This window comes from Pituophis catenifer, unplaced genomic scaffold (assembly GCF_029215685.1).
Source record: "Pituophis catenifer annectens isolate HBS135680 unplaced genomic scaffold, rPitCat1.0.hap2 SCAF_1, whole genome shotgun sequence".
In the NCBI taxonomy this organism is placed as follows: Eukaryota; Metazoa; Chordata; class Lepidosauria; order Squamata; family Colubridae; genus Pituophis; species Pituophis catenifer.
This window is the reverse complement of record NW_027256881.1, coordinates 172,852,180-172,876,299: the sequence shown is the minus strand read 5'-3', so window position 1 is coordinate 172,876,299 and position 24,120 is coordinate 172,852,180. Positions and strand designations below refer to the sequence as shown.

The following is a 24,120-nucleotide window of genomic DNA, read 5'->3' as shown; positions in this document are numbered from 1 at the left end:
GATTTTTCCTTTGGCTAAATGCGTCAACATGTTCTTCATCAGGGGCAGTGGTTAGACATTTTCTATGCACATCGCATTTATTTATTATTTTATTTATTTTATTTTGTCGCATTTCTATGCCGCCCAACTCCCAAGGGACTCTGGGCGGCTTACAACAAAGAATAAAACAATGCGAACAATCCCATAAAAAATGTTAAAAAGAAAAACATTAAAACATTAAAAACTTTAAAAACGTTAAAACACATGCACTCCAATTTGTGGCTGGGTCTCGCAAGATCATTATAACGAGATCAACGGCCCCAGGCCTGCCGGAAGAGCCAGGTCTTCACCGCTTTGCAGAAGGCCAATAGGGTGGGGGCGGTCCGGACCTCAGGAGGTAATTAGTTCCAGAGAGTCAGGGCAGCCACAGAGAAGGCCCTCCCCCGCAGGCCCGCCAGCTGACATTGTTTAGCTGATGGGACCCGAAGGAGACCGACTCTGTGGGATCTTACCGGTCGCTGGGAGCTATGTGGTAGAAGGCGGTCTCGAAGATAGCCTGGCCCTGAGCCATATAGGGCTTTAAAGGTAATGACCAACACCTTGAATTGCACCCGGAGACAAATAAGGAGCCAGTGCAGCTCACGGAGAATTGGTGTAATGTGGGTATATCTAGGCGCACCCACTATAACTCGCATGGCTGCATTCTGGACCAACTGTAGTCTCTGAACACTTCTCAAGGGTAGCCCCATGTAGAGCGTGTTGCAATAATCCAACCGTGAGGTGACAAGGGCATGAGTGAGGAGAGCTTCCTGATCCAAGTAGGGTCACAGTTGGTGCACCAGACGAACCTGTGCAAAGGTCCCCCTAGCTACAGCTGTCAGATGTTGTTCCAGTCTCAGCTGTGAGTCTACAATGACACCCAAATTGCTAGCCCATTCTGAGGGGGGCACTTTCTCACCCCCCAGAACCAAGGATGGACAATCGACATAGACTTTAGGGGGCAATACCCAGAGCCATTCGGTCTTGTCTGGGTTAAGTCTGAGCCTGTTGACTCCCATCCAGATCCTCACAGCCTCCAGGCACCGGCACATCACATCTACTGCCTCACTGAACTGACGAAGGGTGGAGATATACAGCTGGGTACCATCAGCATATTGCTGATATCCCACCCCATGTCGTCGGATGATTTCACCCAGTGATTTCATGTAGATGTTAAATAGGAGGGGAGAGAGGACCAAGCCCTGAGGCACTCCACAGACGAGGGGCCTAGGGGTCGACCTCTGTCCTCCTACCAGCACCGACTGTGATCGACCAGAGAGATAGGAGGCGAACCACCGCAACACAGTGCCTCCCACTCCTAGCTCCCTTAGTCGCCCCAGAAGGATACCATGGTCAATGGTATCGAAAGCCGCTGAGAGGTCAAGTAGCACCAAGATAGAGGAATGACCCCTGTCTCGGGCTCGCCAGAAATCATCCATTAGCGTGACCAAGGCAGTTTCCGTGCTATGGCCAGGTCTGAAACCGGACTGAAAAGGGTCCAGATAATCTGTTTCATCCAATGACCGCAGGAGCTGAAGTGCCACCACCTTCTCTACAACCTTCCCCACAAAGGGTAGGTTGGAGACTGGACGAAAGTTTTTTTAATTCTGCTGGGTCCAGGGAAGGCTTCTTGAGAAGGGGCCTTACAACCGCTTCCTTTAAGGGCTGCGGGAAGGGAAAAAGAGGAGAGTTCAAGATTTTAAAACACAAAAGAAAAAAAGCTCTATTTAACTAGGTAATTGTAATAATTGAGATACTATTAATTGTATATTGTGTTGAAAGCAGAAATGGTTAAGTTGTAGTTTGGAGGAATATATGGGGGAAATCATTTGGTTTATTATTATTGGTAAATATAATTAATTGATTTGTAAGAAATTGGATTGCATGGAAATAATTGGAATATTCATGTTCATATTGATTGATATACAAAAAAGATAGTTATATAACTAATTGATTTATATTAAAATGTTGGATTTATATTAAACAACTGTAATATTACATAATTAACCAATGTGAGGATGGATATAAAAATAGATGACAATGGGAAGGGGTATAATATAGAATAGAAGGGAAAAATTGAATTTGATTAAGATTAGAGATGAGGATGAAGGGTAATATGAAGGGATGAAGGGTTTTTTTAAAAAATAGATGAGGAATAAATATGGCAAAAAGGAAATATAGAAATTGTAAATTTAATTGAAATGACTAAACACTGTTTAAATTTGTGAACCGGCCAAATACTCTGTTCAAAGAAAATACATTGTATGTTTGCATGTGTCTTTCTAATTATTGCTATTTATTCGTATTTGTTCTCTTTTATTCTTTAAAGTTTAACAATTCATTCTTTATCTTAATATCTTTATATTTGTTTGGGGTTGCCTTTCTTCCCTTTCATCTTTTTTATTGTACAGCAATCTTTCTCCTCAAACCTACCACCTCTCTCTTTTCTTTCCTTCTTACTTTCTCTCCCCCCCTTCTTCTCCTCCCTACTTCCTCTTCCTTTCTCCTTCTCCTCCTCTCTTCCTCCCTCTCTTACCCTCACTCCTACTCTAATTTCCCTTCCCTTCCTTCATCCCTCTCTATTGCTGTATCCTTTTATGCATATGGACTACTCAGAGGGCTGAAAAAGTTATTTTTGACTGGTCCTCGCACTTTTGACCAGTCCTCAAACTTACGACTGTCCTCACATTTTACGTTTTTTGCCCTATCTTATTACCATGGTGAAGAGAAGCAGTTGTGAAATGAGTGACATGGTTGTTTAGAATGCTGCACGGGCATAAATGTGAGGATGGTCATAAGTGTGAGGACCAGTCAAAAGTGCGAGGACCTGTCAGAAATGACTTTTTTCAGCCCTCTGAGTAGTCCCTATACACATAGCCATGGCCACCCAGTCACATAACCAGCTAGCCACACCCACCCAGTCACATGACCTCCAAGCCATGCCCACAAAATAAACCACGCCCACAGAACCGGTAGTAAAAAAATTTAGAACCATCCCTGCATGGCATCCCACTCGTACCAAACCGGGGGTCATATCTGAGCCCCCATCTGCTTCTGCTTGCACACTCAGTAGAGTTTAGCCCCCTATAATCAATGCATAGATGAAGAGTCCCATCTTTCTTCTCCCAGAACAAAACTGGGACTGCCACTCATGATCTTGCTGGTTGGATAAATCCACGTTTTAAGTTCTTGTCTATGAAGGTGCGAAACTCTCCTAGCTCATGTGGAGTCATTGAATAAAGTTTAGGCTTTGGGAGCTTAGCTCCAGGAAGGATTTCAATGCTGCAGTTTGTGAGGCAATGGGGCGGGAGTGCATCAGAGCCTTTCTCACTAAACACATCTCTCAAGTCCCAGTACTCCTTCGGGATTTTGGATTCACTTATTGAGGCTCCCAAGCTGCTGCACCCAGCTCCTTTTGCTCTTTGTTTCTCTCACCACCAGGTTTTGGGAACTTTTCCTCTTCCTTGGCCACTTTCTGCTGAATCTTTAAAAGCCCCCTTCTCCAATTCACTTCAGGGTTCCATTTCTGCAGCCAAGACAATCCAAGTAGGAGGGGCCTCTCCATCCCTGGTGCCACTATAAAACTCAGAGTCTCTTTATGCTTTCTCATTCTCATCTCTACTGGTTCAGTTATAAAATGAGCTGGGCCCCCTCCAGCTACAGTCCCATCTACCTGGCAAAACTCTATGGGCGCCCCCAGCGGTTTGAGTCTCAGTCCCAGCTTTTCAATGATTTCAGGACTGACTATGCACCTAGTGCAGCCTGAGTCCAATAAAGCCAGCATCCTCTCTTGGGTCCCCGAAGAGAGCACCACTAACTCCACAGGGAGGGTTATAACCAATTTACTAGGGGATCATCGCCACCATCACTGTCAGCCTCACCTGAGTTGGTCAGAGTTCCCAATCCCTCAGAGCCAGGAGGGGTGAACTCTATGACCTCCAGACCTTTCAGTGCTGTCTCTTGGGTCCTTGGAGCTGGTTTTGTTGCCTCTTCTCTCGGGGTTGCTGTGGCGCTGTGGTTGGGTTTGCTGGATCGGCATGCCGCAGCTCAGTACCCCTCCCCCCTTGTCTGAGGCACATTGTGCTCCTGGGGTGTTTCTTATGAGTGGGAGGGAAAGACTCACCCCATCCACCAGTCCTCCAGCATTGGTCCCGGGCAAGGTCGATATCCACTTCCATAGAGTGTTGTAGGGTTCTCAGGGCCCCAGGCAAGATGCAGGTGTGGTAGATCCCGTCATTGAGGCCATCCTTGAAGCAGTCAATGAGGGAGGGAGGGAGGGAGTGAAAGAGAGAGAGAGAGAGAGAGAGAGAGAGAGAGAGAGAGAGAGAGAGAGAGAGAGAGAGAGAGAGAGAGAGAGAGAGAGAGATGGATGCAGGGGACTCCAGCCTTAGAAACTCTAAGACTTGTGGATTTCAAATTACAGAATTCTCCACAAGTGTTAAAGTTGCCAAGGCTGGAGCTCTAACTTCAACATACACAATTCTCTAAAGATGAATATTTTTTTAATTTGAGTGATGTGTCAAGTTTATTTTTAAAATAATAGCTACAGTGGCTTACTAAAGAATAAATTACAAAGTTATTACAATAACCTGGCTCACTAAAGAATAAATTAACATAGTTTCACAATGATATATGAGAGCCAAACCAACTACTGTACTACAAAAGGTTACACAAGTTTTCAGGACTTTTCATCAGGTGACAACATAATTTAAAAGACTCTTAATTAATTTGGCCAGGGAGTAGGCAGCCTCGGGGCTTCCGGTTGGCACCGCCGGTGTAGCAGACAGTCTTCTTGGACCGCCAGCCCCGCGATTCCGTTGGAGCCGTTCTGACAGCGCTAATCAGCTGTCAGACGGCTTAAAAACCTCTCCTTTGGGAGAAGAAGGAGAGGAGAGCCGGTGGGCGAGGGTAGAGCTCCCCGGGAGCCCCTGGAGTAATTCCAGGGGCTTGGAGGGTGAGAGCTCCCCGTTCAGCCCACTGAAGCTCCGGATCCGTGGTGACTCCGTTCAAATGGAGCCAGACGCCGGCGACCAACTCTGCTTTCAAGAAGAAGATTAATTGATTTCAAAAAGCAGACAGAACGGAAGCAGGAAAAGAAGCTTTTGCAAATATATGCTTAACTCCTGGGATACATTGTTTCTATTTGATTTTGCTGAGCTGGAGCTGGAAATGGCGTCTTTGTTGTGGGTGTGAAAGTGAAAGTAGGAAATGAAAGTGCTTGTTAATAGACTTGTGCTCAGAGACTGGATTTAAACTGTTGGATTTGAGACCTGGTTCTAGAAAAGACTATCTTGCTTGATAAACTACAAATAAATCTGAGAAAGCTGCTTAAGAGACTTTATGGTTGTGAAAAGAAAAATTCTTTTAAAATAATATGGCTTCCAAGGAAGGAGTTTCTGAAAGTGGAGGCTCTTTAATGGCGTTAGAAATGACACAGAGAACTGAAACACAGAGCCAGGAGGTTTTTTTTAGAGACCTTGCAGAATTTATAAAGGAAGCCATGAATAACCAAATTGAAATTATTAATAACTTTACAGCAATCATGGAACAAAAATTTATAGAACTGGTGGAGGATAAAAAAGGAACTGAGGATGTTTTTGAAGGAAAGCATAATGACAATGTAGGAGACATTTTGACCAAGATAGAGAAGCTGGAACTGGCTGACCCTCAAGAATCCTCAAACCTTCTTCCTGGCCTTTTGGAATTAACTGAGATAACTTTTCAAAAATATAATTTGGAGCAGAAAGAAGAAGAAACTGATCAGCTCTACGAGGTTTCGGAGGATAAAGATGATTTGGCAGAGGCTTTCACACAATTAATTGAAATGCAGCAACTGGATTTTTCTTTGCAAACTGATTGAGTTAATTCTTTGTTCTATGAATTGACTGACTATATAAGCAAGAAGAGTCGATATGGGGGCTCTAAATCAGAGGAAATGATTCCGAGAAAGGGACAAGTCTTAAAGATACATCAACCCCCAGTTAAAATTCAAAACCATCTCAAAATAAAAGAAGGAGGGAGAAAGAAAGATTGGAAAAAATACAGAAAGAAAGGAAGAAGGGAAGATTAACTTTTTCTGGTCTAACTATTGATGTATTAATGATTAATTACAATGATTAACTAAATGAATTGAGAGTTCAATTAATGATTAATTAAGGTTTAGTTATTGTTGTATCAAGATTTTTAAAAATATTTGAATATTGAGAACAAAAGCAGGAGGAATAGCCAAATGATTAAGTATGTATTATCTACTAGTGTTTGTTATTGGTTTTTAAAAAATTCTTAGGGCTAAAGAATTTTATGTTATTTTGAGTTTAAAGGGAGGTTGATGAATAATCTGTAGAAGGGGAGTTAAGGGGTTTAGGGAGTTTTAATGTCTTGCATTAACTTAGCACATTTTAGCGTATGTTTGGTAAAACCTATACCCTGTTTTTCTTCTGGGAAGTCGGGGGAGGGGGGGAGGGAAGGGGGGTTGCACAAATGTTTAAATAGATAAGTGATTTGTTTGATTTGTTTGAAATTTAAAAACAATAAAAACTTTTTGTTCAAAAAAAAAATTAATTTGGCCAGGCTCGGCCAAAGCACAGCAAAGGTGTGTACGGGCAGGTGGCTTCTCATTTGAGGAGGGTCTCCCCGCTCATGCATACCCTCCCTGCCCCGCCACAGCCAGCCAGCAGATCACAAAAGGAGAAGGAGGGGGAGGACGAGAAGGAGGCGGAGGGTTGCCTGAGGGGAAGACTCTGCCACGGCTCGTGCTTGTTCCTCAGCTAGCCCAGATTTCCAAAAGAGGAAGAAGAAAGAAAAGGAGTAGCAAAGAGCCCCAAGGAGAGCTTGTCGGGTTGGCCCAGCCTTGGCTTTTGGAGAGAGAGGAGAGAGAGGAGAGAGAGAGAAAGAGAGAGAGGGAGGGAGAGAGAGATACACACAGACATACACACACACACACACACACACACAGATATATATATATATATATATATATATATATATATATATATATATATATATATATAGAGAGAGAGAGAGAGAGAGAGAGAGAGAGAGAGAGAGAGAGAGAGATACGGAGAAAGGGAGAGACTGGCTGACGGGTGAGCATCTTTGGTGAGGGTGCTTCAGCTTTCTCTGATGCTGAGCCCCAGGGTGGGCGTGCAAGGTTCAGCAGGGTCAGTCCCCTTTTTCCGCTGCCTTCTTTACTACTCCAGTTGAGCAGTGCTGCCACTGGCTTTCATTGAAAAGAGTCCTCCAGGTGGCAAAAGTCCCCCGTGCAAGTTTTAAAGCTGCAGCTGGGTGCTGTGGGCCCATCCCCCTTTCCGTCGTCCCCTCCTGGATCCTATTCCCATCCCACCAGCCCTCATGTTAGCAAGGCCGGCATTAGTTGCAGCTGGGTCGGGCCAGTATCTCAGGGTGGAGAGCAGGTTGCGCATCTCCCCAAGCGACTGAGACATGCTCAGCACCAACAAGGGCCGGAAGAAGCTCGAGCAAGAGTGAGGCGCTGGAGAATCAGCCCCGGCTGTTTCTCCATTCTCTGCCGTCACCCTTACCTTCTCAGGCCAGGCAAGGAGTGACTGAGAGGGGAGGGCGAGGGGTAGGGCCAGCCAGTGGTGGGATCACCTGACAGGGAGCCACAGCAGAATGCCTAAAGAGCCACATGTGGCTCTGGAGCCACGGGTTCCCAACACCCAAACTAGTTTATCAAAATAGCCCGTTATGTGGGAAATGCACTGATTGCCAATAAGCTTCAAGGACCAATTAAAGAGGTCAGAATTATTTTCTCAATGCCTAACTTACATGACCTCATAGGAAGAGAAAACTCTGGCAATTCACCATAAAAAAAGCAGGGCAACTGGGACCTAAATATTGAACAATTTCTCCTTCCCCCCCCGACCAACATTTAAGTATGCCCTATTTGGTAATGTTTCAGATGACAATTAAAACAGTCTTCTTTCAGAGAACATTCCTATTTATTTATTTATTTATGTCATTAAAGTGTTTAATTACATTTAACAGCAATGGATTTATTTGTTGTTCTTAATATTTACTTATTTATTTGTTATATGGATTTTATTATTATTATTAATGGATTTTATTATTATTATATTTTAAATATTTTATTGATTTTATTATATATACATAAAAATATAATAACAATTCTATTTAACATCGGATATGCAGTGTTTATACATAATTACATGAAAAAAAAATCTGATGTCACTTGTACTATATATTTCTAATTGGTTTCTGCACCTTTTTCTCCTTCCTTAATTTTATCATTCATCCATTCTTACCACCTTCCCCACACATTATAGTAGTATGAATTCTCATCATTATTTATTTCATGGGTTAATTTACTTATCTCTGCGCACTCCAATATTTTCCTAATAATAAGTTCTTCCGGTGGTGGGTCTTTCTCTTTCCAGTATTGTGCGTATGCCAGTCTATCAGCTGTAGTTATGTGTATCAGGAGATGAACCTTTTCTTTTCCATACCCTTTCTTTACTATTCCCAGGAGAAATATTTCTGGTGTCAATTCAATATCTTCTCCAATTATTTCTTGCAACCATCTCCGAATCCTACTCCAATATCTTTTTGCCTCGGGGCATGTCCACCACATATGAAAGAAGGTGCCCTGACCATGACCGCATTTCCAACAGTTTGGATGCATATTGGGAAACATCTTTGCTAATCTAGCAGGTGCTAAATGCCACCTGTGGAGCATTTTGTAATGGTTTTCTTTATATGTGGCAGCTCTTGTCAATTTGTAATTTTTGTTCCACGCCTCTTCCCATTCATTAAAGTTTAGACTATGCCCAATATTTCTCTCCCATGCTGTCAGTTGATTTCTGGCTACATCCTCGGCTCTCTCTTTGTCTAATAAATAGTTATATAGCTTGGCCAAAGCTTTTTTTCCTGTTCCCATCAAAATTTTGTCTATTCCATTATATCCTAATTCCAAACCGTATTCATCCTTATCTCTCTGGTATCTTGATTTTATTTGCAGATAGGTCCACCAATCTAGAATTATACCTTGATCTCTCAATACATCATTTGATTTGATATTTCCTCCTCCGTCCACAATGTCTTTATATCTGCACAGTTTCTCCATTCCCCATCTATTGGGGTAAATCAGTGCCTCCACCGTGGAGAGCCATTTTGGGACTTTTACGTAGTATCTCTGCCTAATTCCCGTCCATGTTTGTATTAAGGAGTCCCTAATTTTATGTCTATGGAAATAAGTTTTCTTTTTCTTCTCTGTGTCCCATAAATATGCGTGCCACCCTTTCTGTAAATCGTGACCTTCTAGAGTTAGAATTCTCTTATTTTCCAGAGTGACCCATTCCTTTATCCATATTAGTTTGGCTGCCCTATAGTAAATTTCCCAAACTGGGAGTCCGAATCCTCCCATGTTCTTTTTTCCCTGTATGATCTGTCCCCGTCCGCACACACACACAAACACAGCCAGCCGAGGGTTAAGGAAGCACTTGGCACGCACCCAGGTCTTTATCTCCAACTTGGCAGCGATATACACACCGTCTGCCAAGTGCTTTTATTTCCACAGAAACAGAAAGATAATATACTCAGCGTACAAGAGTCCAACAAAAACAATATTCCTCTCAGCAGCTTCGGACGAGGCTCTAGTGACTATCCAGGGTTTGTTTTTGTTCGTCACAGGGATCACTGGCCACCACCCTCTATTATATAGTCTCTGGGGTGTGGTCCAGTGACTCAGTTCTAATCCCTAGCACACCTCCTGAGCTGCTGCAATCGTTTATCGCGCCTTTGTTGGCGTGCGTCCAGGAATGATGTCTCTCCTTCACTCTCATCCGAGACACCTGTCTCCCGGCTAATCTCCTCTCCCTCGGCCGGCTCCTGAGATAGTGCCAGAGGGGAGGGGCCTGGAGAGGGAGGCCTGGTTGACTCCTCTTCCTCATGCTCGGAGCTTTCTTTCTCCGATGGGATAGGCTCAGAGGGTGGGGCCACAACACTATCCCCCACCGCAGGGCCCTTCCCCTGGGTCTGACGGTCGGGATGGGGTCGGGACGGGAACTGTTCGTGGAAAGCTCGCACCAGGTCAGGGGCCTGAATGACAGACGCGTCCACCCAGGTGAAATCCTCGGCCCCATACCCCTTCCAGGCGATGAGGTATTGGAAGCGCCCCTTCAGCCAACGGGAGTCCCGGATACTGTCCACCTTGTACATCGAGGCGTCGTCCTCGTCGGCTGCGGCTGGGGGGGCAGGCGTCGGCAGGCGGCGGAGATGGCTCGCGGGGGCCTCAGGGACCAGGAGGGACCGATGAAAAACGGGGTGGAGCCGCATGGAGCGGGGTAGAGTCAACCGGTAGGCCACCGGGTTGATGACCGCCTCGATAGGGAAGGGACCGATAAAGCGGTGGGCCAGTTTCCTCACCGGCCGGTCCATGGGGAGGTGTTTCGTGGACAGCCACACCCGATCTCCAACTTCCAGCGGTGGCGTCGCCCGGCGGGCGTGATCGGTGAACCGTTTATAATCCTCTTTCGCCCGGATCAGCTGCCGCCGCACCAGTTGCTGAACCGCCTGCAGCTCCGAGAGGAAGTCCCGGGTCTCGGGAACAGGGGAGTCCATGATGGTCAATGGGAAAAGCCGTGGATGGTATCCGACGTTGGCATGGAATGGGGTCATCTGGGTGGAGGTGTGTTGGGAGTTGTTAAAGGCGAACTCCGCCAGGGGAAGGTACTCGGCCCAGTTGTCCTGCTGCTGGTTGACAAAACAGCGGAGGTACTGCTCCAGTATGCCGATGACATTCTCTGTGCCCCCGTCAGTCTCCAGATGGTGCGACGACGACAGGCACACCTGCACCTCCAGCGCGGCCATCAGGCTTTTCCAGAAGTGGGCCGTGAACTGGGCCCCGCGGTCCGAAACCACGCGGTCCGGCAGGCCGTGGAGGCGGAAGATGTGTTGCAGGAACAGGCAAGCCGTGGTGCGGGCCGAGGGCAGGCCGCGGCACGGGATGAAATGTGCCATCTTCGTGAGCGCATCCACCACCACGAGGACGGTCGTGAACGTAGCGGACAGGGGCAGGTCTGTCAGGAAGTCTATGGAGATGGCTCCCCACGGTCTCTCCGGTGTCGGCAGCGGCTAGAGGAGTCCAGGAGGGGGGCTGGACGCGGCTTTGGCCTGTCGGCACGTCACACAGGACGTCACGTAGGCGTGCACGTCGTGCCGTACCCGAGGCCACCAAAAAGTCCGCGTCACTAAGTTCAAAGTCTTAAAGAAGCCGAAGTGCCCCGCCGCGGGGTTGTCATGGCACTGGTTCATGACGAGGGCTCGGAGCAGACTCGTGGGCACGTACAGCCAACCCTGGTGCCTGAGCAAGCCCTCCTCCACGGTCCATGGGGACGCGGGGCCGACGTCCGCTCTCCGCTGCTGCGACCAGTCATCCCGTCGCTGCGCTTCCAGCACCTGAGCCCGCAGGTCCACCGGTTCCTGGACCGCGGCCAAGGAGTCCGCTGGCAGCACCGTCTGGGGGGGAAGGGAGTCCTTGGGGCAAAAGTATTCTGGCTTACGGGATAGCGCATCCGCCCTCTGGTTGAGGTTGCTCGGAATGTATGTGACGTGGAAGTTGAACTGGGCGAAAAACAACGACCACCGGATCTGCCGCTGGTTCAACTTCCTGGCCGTGGTGAGGTTCTCCAGGTTCCGATGGTCTGTCCGCACCTCCACCTTGTGTCGGGCCCCCTCGAGGTGATGTCGCCAAGCCTCGAACGCGGCCTTGATAGCCAGCAACTCCTTTTCCCAGATGGTGTAGTTGCGCTCGGAAGGATTGAATTTCCGGGAGTAGTAAGCGCAGAGAAAAAGAGTGCCGCCATCCACCGGAGCCTGTAGCAGCACCACCCCAATCGCCACGTTGGACGCGTCCGTCTCAACCACGAACGGACGGTGTGGATTGGGGTGCCTCAGGACCGGCTCCGTGACGAAGGCCTGCTTGAGGAACTCGAAGGCCTGCTGCTGTGGGGGTCCCCACTGGAACGGGACCTTCTTCCGAAGGACTGGGTCAACGGCAAGGTCAGGGTGGCGAAGCCCGGGATGAAGGTCCGATAGTAGTTGGCAAAACCCAACAGATGCTGGACGTCCTTCACCCGATGCGGGAGTTCCCAACTGCGCAAGGCCTCCACCTTGCGCGGGTCCATCGCGATGCCCTCGGGGGTGATGATGTGCCCGAGGAACTCTATGGAAGTCTGGAAGAAGTAGCATTTCTCCAACTTCGCATAGAGCTGGTGCTCCCGCAGGCGCTGCAGGACCTGGCGGACATGCTGGAGGTGACTTTCCAGGGTCCGGGAATAGATCAAAATGTCATCCAGGTAGATCACCACGAACCGATCCAGCATGTCCCGGAACACGTCGTTCATCAAGTGCTGGAAGACCGCGGGGGCGTTGGTCAACCCGAACGGCATGACGGTATACTCGAAGTGTCCGTACCGAGTGCCGAACGCCATCTTCCACTCGTCCCCCTCTCGCACGCGCACCAGGTTGTAGGCCCCTCGGAGATCAAGCTTAGTGAAGATCGAGGCCTCCCGCAACCTCTCCATCAGCTCCGGGATCAGCGGCAGGGGGTAGCGATTCCGCACTGTGATGGCATTCAAGCGCCGGTAGTCGCAACACAGGCGTAAGTCCCCCGTCTTCTTTTTCACGAAGAGGACTGGGGCCGAGAGCGGGGAGGTCGAAGGCCGGATGAACCCACGGGCCAGGTTCTTTTCCAGAAAGTCCCGTAAGGCGGCCAGCTCGGGCTCTGACATGGAGCACAGGCGTCCCAAGGGCAGGGGCGCGTTGGGCATCAGGTCGACCACGCAGTCGTAGGGTCGGTGCGGGGGCAAGCGGTCCGCCTCCTTCTCGCTGAACACGTCAGCGAAGGGCGTCAGCTCCGGAGGCAAGGAGACGTTCGGGGCAGAGACGTCCTGGCCGGCACAGGTGTGGCGAAGGTGGTCGACACACTGCAGGCTCGGGAACGAGATGGCGTTTCTCGACCATGCCACCTGAGGGTCGTGCGCCCGAAGCCAGGCCATCCCCAGGACCAAGGGAAAGTGCAGATCCGCCTTTACGTAAAACTGGATCGCCTCCTCGTGGTTCCCAATGGCGAGGCGCAAGGGCTGGGTAGCGAATTTGATGGGCCCCGCCACGAGTTCCCACCCATCGCTAGTCTCGACCCTCAACGGAGGGTCCACTGGAACCAAGGGGACTTTGTAATGGGCCACAAAGGCCTGGTCCATAAAGTTCGTGGTGGCCCCCGAGTCCACCAGCGCGTGCGCCTGGAGCCCCTCCGACCGGTTAGCCAACAACACCCGGGTGTTCAAAATCAGATGCCGAGGGGGCTCACAGTCCACAGCCGCCGACTCCGGCAGGGCATGGTCACGTGCCTGACCCAGGGTTTCCCCTAGGCCAGGCCTGGCCCGTTTCCCGGCTGGTCACGCCGAGACTCCGGAACAGGCTTGAGCGCTCCACTCCGCTTCCGGGGACACGAGGCGGCAAAATGTCCAGACTCGCCGCAATAGAAGCACAACCCCCCTTGGCGTCTCCGCATCCGCTCCTGGGCCGTCAGTTGAGGTCTGGCTGCTCTGAGCTCCATGGGCTCCTCAGCCATCGCCACAAAACACGGTGCGGTCCGGGGCGCTGTCGGTGCGAAACGCGGGGGTGCCGACGCTGTCGGTGGTTCCGGAAGATCCCGACGGGGCCGTCGCCGTTGCAGGCGGGCGTCGATGCGCAGGCATTGGGTCACCAGCGTGTCGAGGGTCTGTGGCGCCTCCACACGAACCAGCTCGTCCTGCATCTCGTCGGAGAGGCCGTCCTGGAAGGCATCCATCAGCGCCACCTCATTCCAAGACGAATCCTGGCCTAGCAGTCGGAACTCCGCAATATAGTCCTGCAGGGGGTGCTTGCCTTGGCAGAGGTCCTTGATGCGCCTCGCTGCCGTCTGCACCCGGAGGGGGTCCTCAAACATGGTGCGCAGGTGTTGCAAAAAGCCCTGATAGTCCAGGAGCAAGGGGCTATTTTGCAGCAACAGAGGCGTTGCCCATCGGGCGGCAGTGCCAGAGAGGGAGCTGATAACAAATGCCACCCGAGCCCGGTCATCCGGAAAATCCTCCTGCCTCATCGCCATGAACAGTTGGCATTGTCCCAAGAAGGCCGGGAACATCTCCTGCTGCCCAGAAAACCTATCTGGCACATTCACTGGGCATCTCGGACGGGGAGGGGGAGGAGGTGGAGGGGCATTTCCCAAAGCAAGTTGGGCAGTTAGCTGTGCTACTTGCTGTTGCAGAAGCTGATTGGCCTCCAGCATCTGCTGTAACTGCTGCTGTAGCTGTTGGTCCATCGTGGGTTAACGATGGAGTATGTGGTGACGAACAAGATGATCTGTCCCCGTCCACACACACACACACACAAACACAGCCAACCGAGGATTAAGGAAGCACTTGGCACACACCCAGGTCTTTATCTCCAACTTGGCAGTGATATACACACCGTCTGCCAAGTGCTTTTATTTCCACAGAAACAGAAAGATAATATACTCAGCGTACAAGAGTCCAACAAAAACAATATTCCTCTCAGCAGCTTCGGACGAGGCTCTAGTGACTATCCAGGGTTTGTTTTTGTTTGTCACAGGGATCACTGGCCACTAGCCTCTATTATATAGTCTCTGGGATGTGGTCCAGTGACTCAGTTCTAATCCCTAGCACGCCTCCTGAGCTGCTGCAATCGTTTATCGCGCCTTTGTTGGCGTGCATCCAGGAATGACGTCTCTCCTTCACTCTCATCTGAGACACCTGTCTCCCGGCTAATCTCCTCTCCCTCGGCCGGCTCCTGAGATAGTGCCAGAGGGGAGGGGCCTGGAGAGGGAGGCCTGGCTGACTCCTCTTCCTCATGCTCGGAGCTTTCTTCCTCCGATGGGATAGGCTCAGAGGGCGGGGCCACAACACTGTAAGATTTTAAGAGAAATCCTTGGTCTTTTCCCCTCCCATACAAATTCCCTAATATTTTTATTTAATTCTGAAAAAAATTTCTTATCTAAATTTATTGGTATATTCTGATATAAGAATAGAAATCTGGGGAGGATATTCATCTTAACTGCGGCAATTTTGCCTATAAGTGACAGTTTGGTTTTCCTCCATCTGTCCAAATCTTGTTTCATTTTGTTAATTAGCGGGATATAATTGTCTTCCTTTAGGGATGAGCACCTTTTAGTTATCCAAATTCCTAAATATTTTGTCTTTTTGACTACTTGCAGTCCCAGAGTTCCTTCTATCTCTTTCTGCTGCACCTCAGATACATTCTTAGTTAATATTTTGGTTTTGGATTTGTTCAATTTAAGGCCTGCCACCTCTCCATATTTGCCCAACTTTTCTAATACTTTTTGCCCAGATTCTATTGGGTCTTCTAATATTAGTGCCACATCATCTGCAAACGCTTGCGTTTTATAGACCTCCTTCCTATTTTTTAGGCCTTTGATTTCCTCACTCTTCCTAATTTTTCGTAACAGGACTTCTAGGACCAAGATGAATAATAACGGCGACAGGGGGCAACCCTGTCTTACCCCCTTCTTAATCTGAAATGTTCTTGTCCTATCTCCATTTACTAAGATGCTCGCCCTCTGGTTATCGTAAATAATTTTTATCATCTTTTCAAAGTTTTGCCCAAACTCCATTATTCTAATTTGTTTAATCATAAAATTCCAATTCACATTATCGAATGCCTTTTGGGCATCCAAAAAAACTAAGGCCATCTGCTTTTCGGGGTGCTCTTCATAGTACTCTAAAATATCTAAAACAATTCTCAAATTGTCCCTAATTTGTCTCCCCGGGAGAAATCCATTTTGGTCTTTATGGATCCAGGCGTTTAATATTTTTTTTGTTCTTTCCGCCATGATGCACATAAATAATTTATAATCTGTGTTTAGAAGCGAAATTGGCCTGTAATTTTGGATTTGTCTTAGGTCGGCACCTTCTTTTGGCAGTAGTGTAACATGAGCTTCCCTCCAGGAGTCAGGAATTTTTGAGCCCATCAAAACCTCATTAAAAATTTCGATTAATTTGGGTTGTAATATTTCTTCCAATTTTTTGTATATTTCTCCTGGAATCCATCCGGGCCTGGAGCTTTATTGTTTTTGAGTTTAGAGAGGGCTGTTTTAAGTTCTTCAGTTGTTATCTTAGCATTTAACATCTCTCTCTCTTCCTCAGTTATTTGAGGGAGCTCAGCGTTCATCAAGTATTGATCTATTTTTTCCTCCAAGACCTGCTCTTCTTTGTATAGGGCTTCATAGTATTCTCTCGCTCTTTCTAATTTATCTTCTTCTTTAGTTAAAAGATTGCCCTCAGCATCTTCTAATATCTGAATTGTCCCTTTTTCATTTTCTTTTTTTAATTTATAGGCCAGCCATCTGCCCGACTTATTAGCATTTTCAAAATAATACTGTTTTGTTCTTTTTATTTTTTGAGCTAGCTCCTCTTGATCCAAGATGTTTAACTTATGTCTCCACATCAGCCAGTTCTCTTTTGCTACTTTATCTCCGGGATTTTCCTGGAGTTTTCTTTCTGCTTCCTCTAAATGTTTAGTGAGGTCTTCCCAGGATTTTCTTTTTATTTTGTTTTTATATGCCAAATATGATATTATTACCCCTCTTAGATAGGCTTTCATTGTATCCCACACTATTTCGAGGGATGTCCCTTGGTTTCCATTTTCTATAAAGAAGGTCTTTACTTCTTCTTTCAATTTTTCTACACACTCGTTATCGTTCAGTAGTTTCACATTGAACCTCCATCTCTGGTTTTTCTTTTCTCTTTGCATTTCTCCATTTTATTTCCAAGGGGTTATGATCCGCCCAAGTATTTGGGCTGATTTCTGCCATTTCTATTTCTAAGCCCAGCTTCCTGGTGACCCATGCCATGTCTGTTCTCGACCATGACTGTTGCGGGTTAGAATAGAATGTATACTGACTTTCACTTGGGTGTAAAGTTCGCCATATGTCAATTAGGTTCATTTCCTCAACTAAATCAGAGAATGCTTTTAGTAAAGTTGCCCTTTTATTTTTATTAATTTTATTGCTTTTATAGTCTTTGTCTGGGTCCACAATTCCGTTAAAATCACCTATCATGCAAATTTCATTGTATTCCATTTTTCCTAATTGCTCATGAAGCTTTTGAAAATATTCTCCTTGTTTTTTATTTGGGGCATAAATGCCCACTAATAACATTTTGGCATTGTCTCTTGTAACTTCAACCATAAGGGTTCTTCCCTTTGTATCATTGTATTTCAGTTCTGCTTCGATTCCTTTTTTAACATAGATTGCTACCCCCCTCTTTTTTTTCCCTGCTAATGAGGTAAATAATTTACCATATTTTTTGTACTCAAGACATTTACCCTCATCCTTTTTTATATGAACCTCCTGTAAGCAAATTATATCGAGATTTTGTTTTGCTAGCTTTGTAAGTATTAATTTCCTCTTTTTGCTTTCATTTAGTCCATTAACGTTTACTGAAATTAGTTTCAGATCATCCATTTCTGTTTTCCTTGTCTGGTCTTAGTTTCTATTTGTTCTTACGGCTCTTACTGGTCTCGCTTTTTTTCCCTTGGCTTCTTCTTCGGTCTTCTTCTCCTCTGCGGTTCCTTCCTTGATGTCCCATTGCTGTGCGGTCCCCTCTTCTGGATTTACCACTTCTATTTCCTCTCTGCTACTTTGTTCTTCTTCTGCACCTCTTAACTGATCAAGAAAATCTTGCGCAGTGCTCAAACTGTCTATTTTTATTTTCCTCCCCTGCCAGGTGATTAGCATCCCTTCTGGCAGGAGCCATCTAAATAATATATTCCTTTTGTTCAGTTGCACCGCTAAAAATCTGTAATCCTTTCTCGTCTCCCTCACTCTTCTTGGAACCTGTTTTAGTATTATCACTTCTTTTCCTCTGTAAGTTATTTGTCCTTCTCTCGCCATATTATACAGGATGTCTTTTACTTTTTTTCTCGCAAACCTAATATGAACTTCCCTGGGGAGCCTATTCCTTCTTGCATAGTTTGTTTGGACTCTATAGACATCGTCCAGTTCTCTAATAATCTCGTGCTTATCCTGTTGAAGTACCTCCACAATCAATTCGGCCATCTTTTCCCCCAAATCCTCCTCTTTATCTTCTTCAACATTCTGGAAGCGTAGATAGAACGATGCCCTATCCATCTCCAATTGGATTAACGAGTCTTCGAGTTCCTTGTTTTGGGTCGTCAGTGTCTGGTCCACCATGTCCAATTTCTTCTCATTTTGTTCTATTCTTAACTCCGCCTTCTGAATTCTCTGTTCATTGTTAGAGATTGACACTTGAATCTCATTCATCTTTTGGTCTAGTTGGTGGATATCTGATTTTAATTCCGTGTGATTGCTGGACATTTTTTCCTGCATAGCCATCATCGTTTCTTGGATTAATGTCAAAGTTGATTGCACCGTTTGTAGTGTTGGTGTTGCTGTGGCTTTTTCTGTTTTTGATAGTCCTTCCGTAGACTTTTGGGTAGCTGGGGAGGTCATGGTTATGGTGGGATTCGAGGGTTTTTTTTCCCCTGTTTTCAGGATAGTTGACGACATGCTCGTCATTTCTTTCAAAATTATTTTTTGTTCTTTGTTTTCTCAATGTTTCTCCAGATTTTCATGCACTGGCTGCCACCTCTTTTTATACCTCTTCAAAAATGAATAGGATTTATTTATCAGTCGATTTCAATTAATCACTCTATATCACTCCAATCAATTTCTTAAAAATATAGCCTAAGATAATTTATACTTTTATACGTAGTTGATTTGTGCTTAATTAATGTAATACTAATAAGAATTCATAATACTTAATTCAATCCCTCCTAATACGTAATAAATCTCTGATTTTCTTTAATAACTTAAATGACAGTGCTACCTAAATAAATTACAGTTATAATCTTAGCTAAATATCTTATATTCTTCTTCTTTTTTTTTTTCTCTTTAGGATAATTTTAAATAATGATAATTTTTAAATAGTTTTTAGAAAAGATTTAAATAGTTTTCCTTCAAACTCCTATATGACTATATACCAATGAATTAATTAGCTGAATACTGTAATTCTTATATTACTAAATATCAATAAGTTAATATATAAAATATGCAAAGTTACTATAGGTACAAGTGAATATACTTAGATAATTAATTAAATGAATGCAAATCAAATAACACTATATAAGAGTATATCTTGTAAGCAAGGAAAGTCAGAACTTAAATAACCTAAAAATTAACAGTTCTTATTAATAACACTATTACTATGCAGAAGGTCAGGAAGTTAAGGACAGCGTTATCAAAAGTAAAAAGAATAAAGAGGAAAGCTATCAAGTTGCAATAAGGGACAAATGGTATTTTCCACAAAGATAAAGTTTTTTGATTTTGATTTTTTTTTCCACTCAGTCATCAATCTCCTCCAATCCTTCCTTAGCCACAGCCGAAGCTCTATGATAAATCTCACAGCTAGATTGTCTCTATGCCTGTCCTTTTCAGTTTTTGCTCTGTCAGGCTTCTTTAATGGCTGCACTTCCTGTTCTCTGGTACAGGCAAGTAAGGTCCGATCTTCAGCTTAATTCACCTTCCTGCTATGGCCAGCAAATGAGGAACAAAATTTTTCTGGGTTCTTATGTGTTGCTTGCTCTCTGTGTCCACCAAACCTCTTTTTACGCAGGCAGTTTCAGCGTCCTCAGTCTTTCCTTTTCTCCGCCGGCTAGACGGGTTCTGTGCCTTGGCAAACTGCTCTCTGATCTCCGGCGCCGCTCGTTTCCACTCTGAGCCCCTCGTGCTCGTCTACGCCGACCCCTTTTTGATGTTCAAATCCACATAGGCAGGGAAAGTAAGTTTCGATCATGCCACTGCAACCTCCGATCTTCCTTGCTTCTCTCTAGTTGTCAGCTACCACAGCTTCAAGTCAGCCATTGAGAGGCTGACTCACACTGGTTTGACAGAGCCGCCCGGTTTTTGCGAGAAGTGCTTGCGCTTCACTTTCTCGCTCACCCGACTCTCTCTATTGTCCGCGGGGCTCTCCAGGTCCCGCGCCCCCGAAGGGATCCCCAAAACGTGGTGACAGGCGGTGTTGAGGAGTAGCGATCACTCACTCAGCACCATGTCGCTGCAGCTCACCAACCGGAAGTCGGATTTTATTATTTTTATTTATTTATTTATTTATTATTTTTATTGGCATTTTATCTATATTGTAAACTACCTGGAATCAGGTGAAATATAAATTTTGAGAATAAATGCATTCCTTTTTAATCAGACATTTTTTTAAAAAAATTTTGATTTATATGCCGCCCTTCTCCGGAGACTCAGGGCGGCTTACAATGCGTTAAGCAATAGCCTTCATACTTTTGTATATTTATACAAAGTCAGCTTATTGCCCCCACAAACTGGGTCCTCATTTCACCTACCTTAGAAAGGATGGAAGGCTGAGTCAACCTTGAGCCTTGGAGAGATTCGAACCAGCAGTAAATTGCAGGCAGCTGTGTTAATAACAGGGTGCGTAGACCACTGTACTATCAAGGCTCATTTGATTAAACATCTTTTTAAATCAGACTTCTATTAAACTCCTATATGAATTATCTTATGTAACAATAGTAATACTGTTACGGGAGGTTGAAGTTTGTCCCAACGAATGCACTGGAGCTGAAATGAAACTGACAGAGGAGTCTTGTAAAAATATACTTTACTAGAAACATTAAAAAAAAGGACAAATGTCTTTAAAACACATCAATAACTAACACTTATCTTCATTAGCTGAAGCCAGGCCGTCTCTCCAAGTTCCTCTCCTGCAATACTGAAACCAGTCCTCTTAACCCTTTCCAAAGGGAAAGGCAAAAGCTAATACAACACTAAGTAGTTTCAGGATCGGTATATCATCGAGGCAGTGTGAACCGGCAGCGTAGGCTTCTCAGCAGTGATGAGTGAAAATGTCCTGTAGAGAGCTTCTGTGAATCAAGTCATCTGTAGAGTTGATCCAATCAGCATCGTGGTTTGAAGCTGGTGGCAGGAAACTGGCAGGGAAATTCTCCAGCTCTTCCTCTTGGTCGTGGCTTCAGCAGCAGCAGCAGCAACTACAGCTCAGAGACAACAGCAGATGCTAGCTTGCAGGCATATGTTGGCTTGCATGCTCAGCTCAGCAAAGGCAAGCTCTCTTCTCCTTTCTCTCTGGCTCTCTGGCTCTGAGCTTCAGCTCTAGCTCATGCATCAGGCAGTAACTTTGTTCCAGCTCTGTCTCTTTACTCAGCTCTCTGAGTCCAGGCTTCTTCGGGCTTCTTGGCTCTCGGCTGGCTTGGCTTGCCTTGCCTTGCTGAATCGTTTTGGCAGGCAACAAGCTCCTACTTATATAGTGAGTCAGTGAGCAATTAACTAGGGCGGGGGAGGCTTGTAGTTAATTGCAAGACGGAGATTGGCCTGTTTGAATGTTTGCAGTTTGTAACTAATCTTATAGTCACAGCAATCCTGACAATACTCTTGACAAATACATTAGTGGTGAAATGTAAAATTTGTTACTACCGGTTCTGTAGGTGTGGCTTGGTGGTGGGGGAATGTGACTGGGTGGGCGTGGCCAACTTTTTTAAAAAAACTTTTAAAACCATTTTTTCTACAACCTCTGAAGAGGTTGTAAAAAAATGCTTTTAAAAGCCTCTGCCGATTAGGCAACTCAGCTGGGATCATCAGAGGCTTTTAAAAGCATTTTTCTTCAGCAGGTAAAAAACCTTGCATTAAATTTAAGCTGTTACAAGATAGTAGGAACCACAGGGGTTTCGGTCTCCCAGACTGGGAGCTCTACTACCAGGCAGCAGTGCTGACATGATTAAGAGATTGGACTCAACTTAAAAACAAAAAAATATTAGCATTAGAAGGGTACGATCTCCAACTAGGTTGGCACGGGTTTCTATGGGAAGGTAAAAATAAAACACATTCATATTTTCAGAGGCATATAATAAGGAATTCTCTATACAATGTCTGGGTAAAGATTAAAAAACACCACTATATGAAAATCTCAAATTGGTTATCGACAATGGAGGCAATGACACACCCAAATACAGTAAAATGTAAGATACTCAGAAATTTTAGACAAGAAAGGAGAATTAAAATCAGTGCAAACATTGAAAACACAAGGAATAAATATAGAATGGTGGCCCTACCTACAAATCAAAACAAGACTAAAAAAAGATTAAGAACAATTCGGCATATATGAAAAACAATTGGAGTTGGATAAAATTGGGAACAGAAGGAAAAATTATTACAAAATTATATAAATTTCTACTAAGACATAAAATGGAGGAGGAAGTTGTAAAAGAAACGATGATTAGTTGGGGAAGGAATTTCAGCCACAACATAGAATTAGAACAATGGGACAAACTATGGGAAAGGAACTACAAACTCACAACAGCAGTTACCTACAAAGAAAACCTCTGTAAAATGTTTTATAGGTGGCATTTGCCACCAGTGAGATTGGCCAAGATGTATCCCAACTTATCACCTAATTGTTGGAGATGTAACTATAAATCCGGAACATTCTATCATATGTGGTGGATGTGCCCCATCACAAGGAAGTATTGGTGTCAAAAATGGTTGGAAGAAATTACGAAGCAAAAAATAGATTTGAAACCTGAATTGTTTTTATTAGGAATACTGGACCTGAAAATGAATAAAAACCTTCAATGCATTATATTGCACATACTTACCGCAGCAAGAATCACATTCGCAAAAAATTGGAAACAAAAAATTATACCCTCAGACGAAACTGTAATTAGGAAAATTCTAGAATGCACAGAGATGGATAAAATGACTATGGAGTTGAAAGAGAGAGAGGATTCGGACTATTATGAAATATGGAATAAAATGTACAGTTGGCTTGAAAATAGAAATCAGAACAAGAAATGTTTAACTTAATATTGATGAAACTTAAATTAAAGTAACTGAACAACATTAAATAAAGAGTGGTAAATATAAACGAACATAAATGTATAGATAAGAACAAATGAATATTATAATGTGTGTGTGTATATATATATATATATATATATATATATATATATATATATATGTTGGAGTAATGTAATTATTTTACTATTGAATAGTAAATAGAAATGATAGAATAGAGAACTACAAAAGCAAAGTACATAAATTGATACGAAATGCTGTAAAATTACCATTAATGTTATGTAATGTTCAATACGTTATGTTTTGACATGTTTTGTTTATATATATGTGTGATTGTCTTTTGTGTTGTTTTTAAAGACAAACTGTTTAATAAAAATTATTTAATAAAAAAAGAATTTAATACTGTAATGGAAATAATTTTAAACATTAAAAGTTGTGTGTGTGTGTGTGCTTGGTTTAAACTATTACACATTTTAAGTAGAAAAAATAGTTTCCTCTTGAAAGCCTATCTTTAAAAAAATGGAACCAGTCCTCTGGTTATTACTGGGATCAGTAAGCTGAATTCCTCTTCCATCCTGTTTGGTTTGCACCTTACTCTGCTTTGTCTTTAATGTAGTACTTAAACACGATTAGGCAACCTTTCCCACAGCTTCCAATCAACAGTATATTCCTATAAAGTAGAAATATAAAGTATTACATTTCTTTGAGCATTTGAAAATAATATATAAACAGTAATAATAATACTAGTAGTATGAAAAATGGAGATTTTCATCATATTGACTTGGGAAATTTAATTGAACAGCTGTGTAAGAACTTTCCTCAAGTTCTAAATCAGATTTATGTTTTTCAATGACAGTGGATCCAAACTTGTTACTTCAAGTGGAGACAAAACAGTTCGTGTATGGGACTTCACGAAGGGTGGGTGCATTCTGAAACTCGAAGGTCATAGCTATGCAGTGTTGGATTGTTCTTGGCATTCATGTGGTGATTTTGTTGCATCTGCCTCCATGGATGAAACAAGCAAAGTCTGGGACCTGAACAGGTACGTGATTGTTTATAATCTGTTTTTTTTTTTTTTTACATGTGTAAATTTAAACGGGGAGAAAATGGTGGTGTTTTTAGACAAAATAAACAATAATTTAGAGAACTGCTTTAGTGTAATAGTTAAGGCATTCGGTTAGAAACCAGAAAAC

The 24,120-nt window shown here is 44.5% G+C and overlaps 1 protein-coding gene across 6 annotated transcripts in view; it reads left to right on the top strand.

The window, feature by feature from the left end:
- Positions 1-24,120, top strand: part of SPAG16 (sperm associated antigen 16) — a 581,714-nt gene that overhangs the window by 240,735 nt on the left and 316,859 nt on the right. For 5 of the 6 annotated variants that reach the window (XM_070933193.1, XM_070933192.1, XM_070933194.1 and 2 more), the window contains one exon: positions 23,784-23,969. The exons of the other annotated variant lie outside the window; for it this stretch is intronic. In XM_070933193.1, the coding sequence (XP_070789294.1) occupies positions 23,784-23,969 (186 nt within the window). The remainder of the gene's footprint in view (positions 1-23,783; positions 23,970-24,120) is intronic. 6 annotated transcript variants of the gene reach the window in all.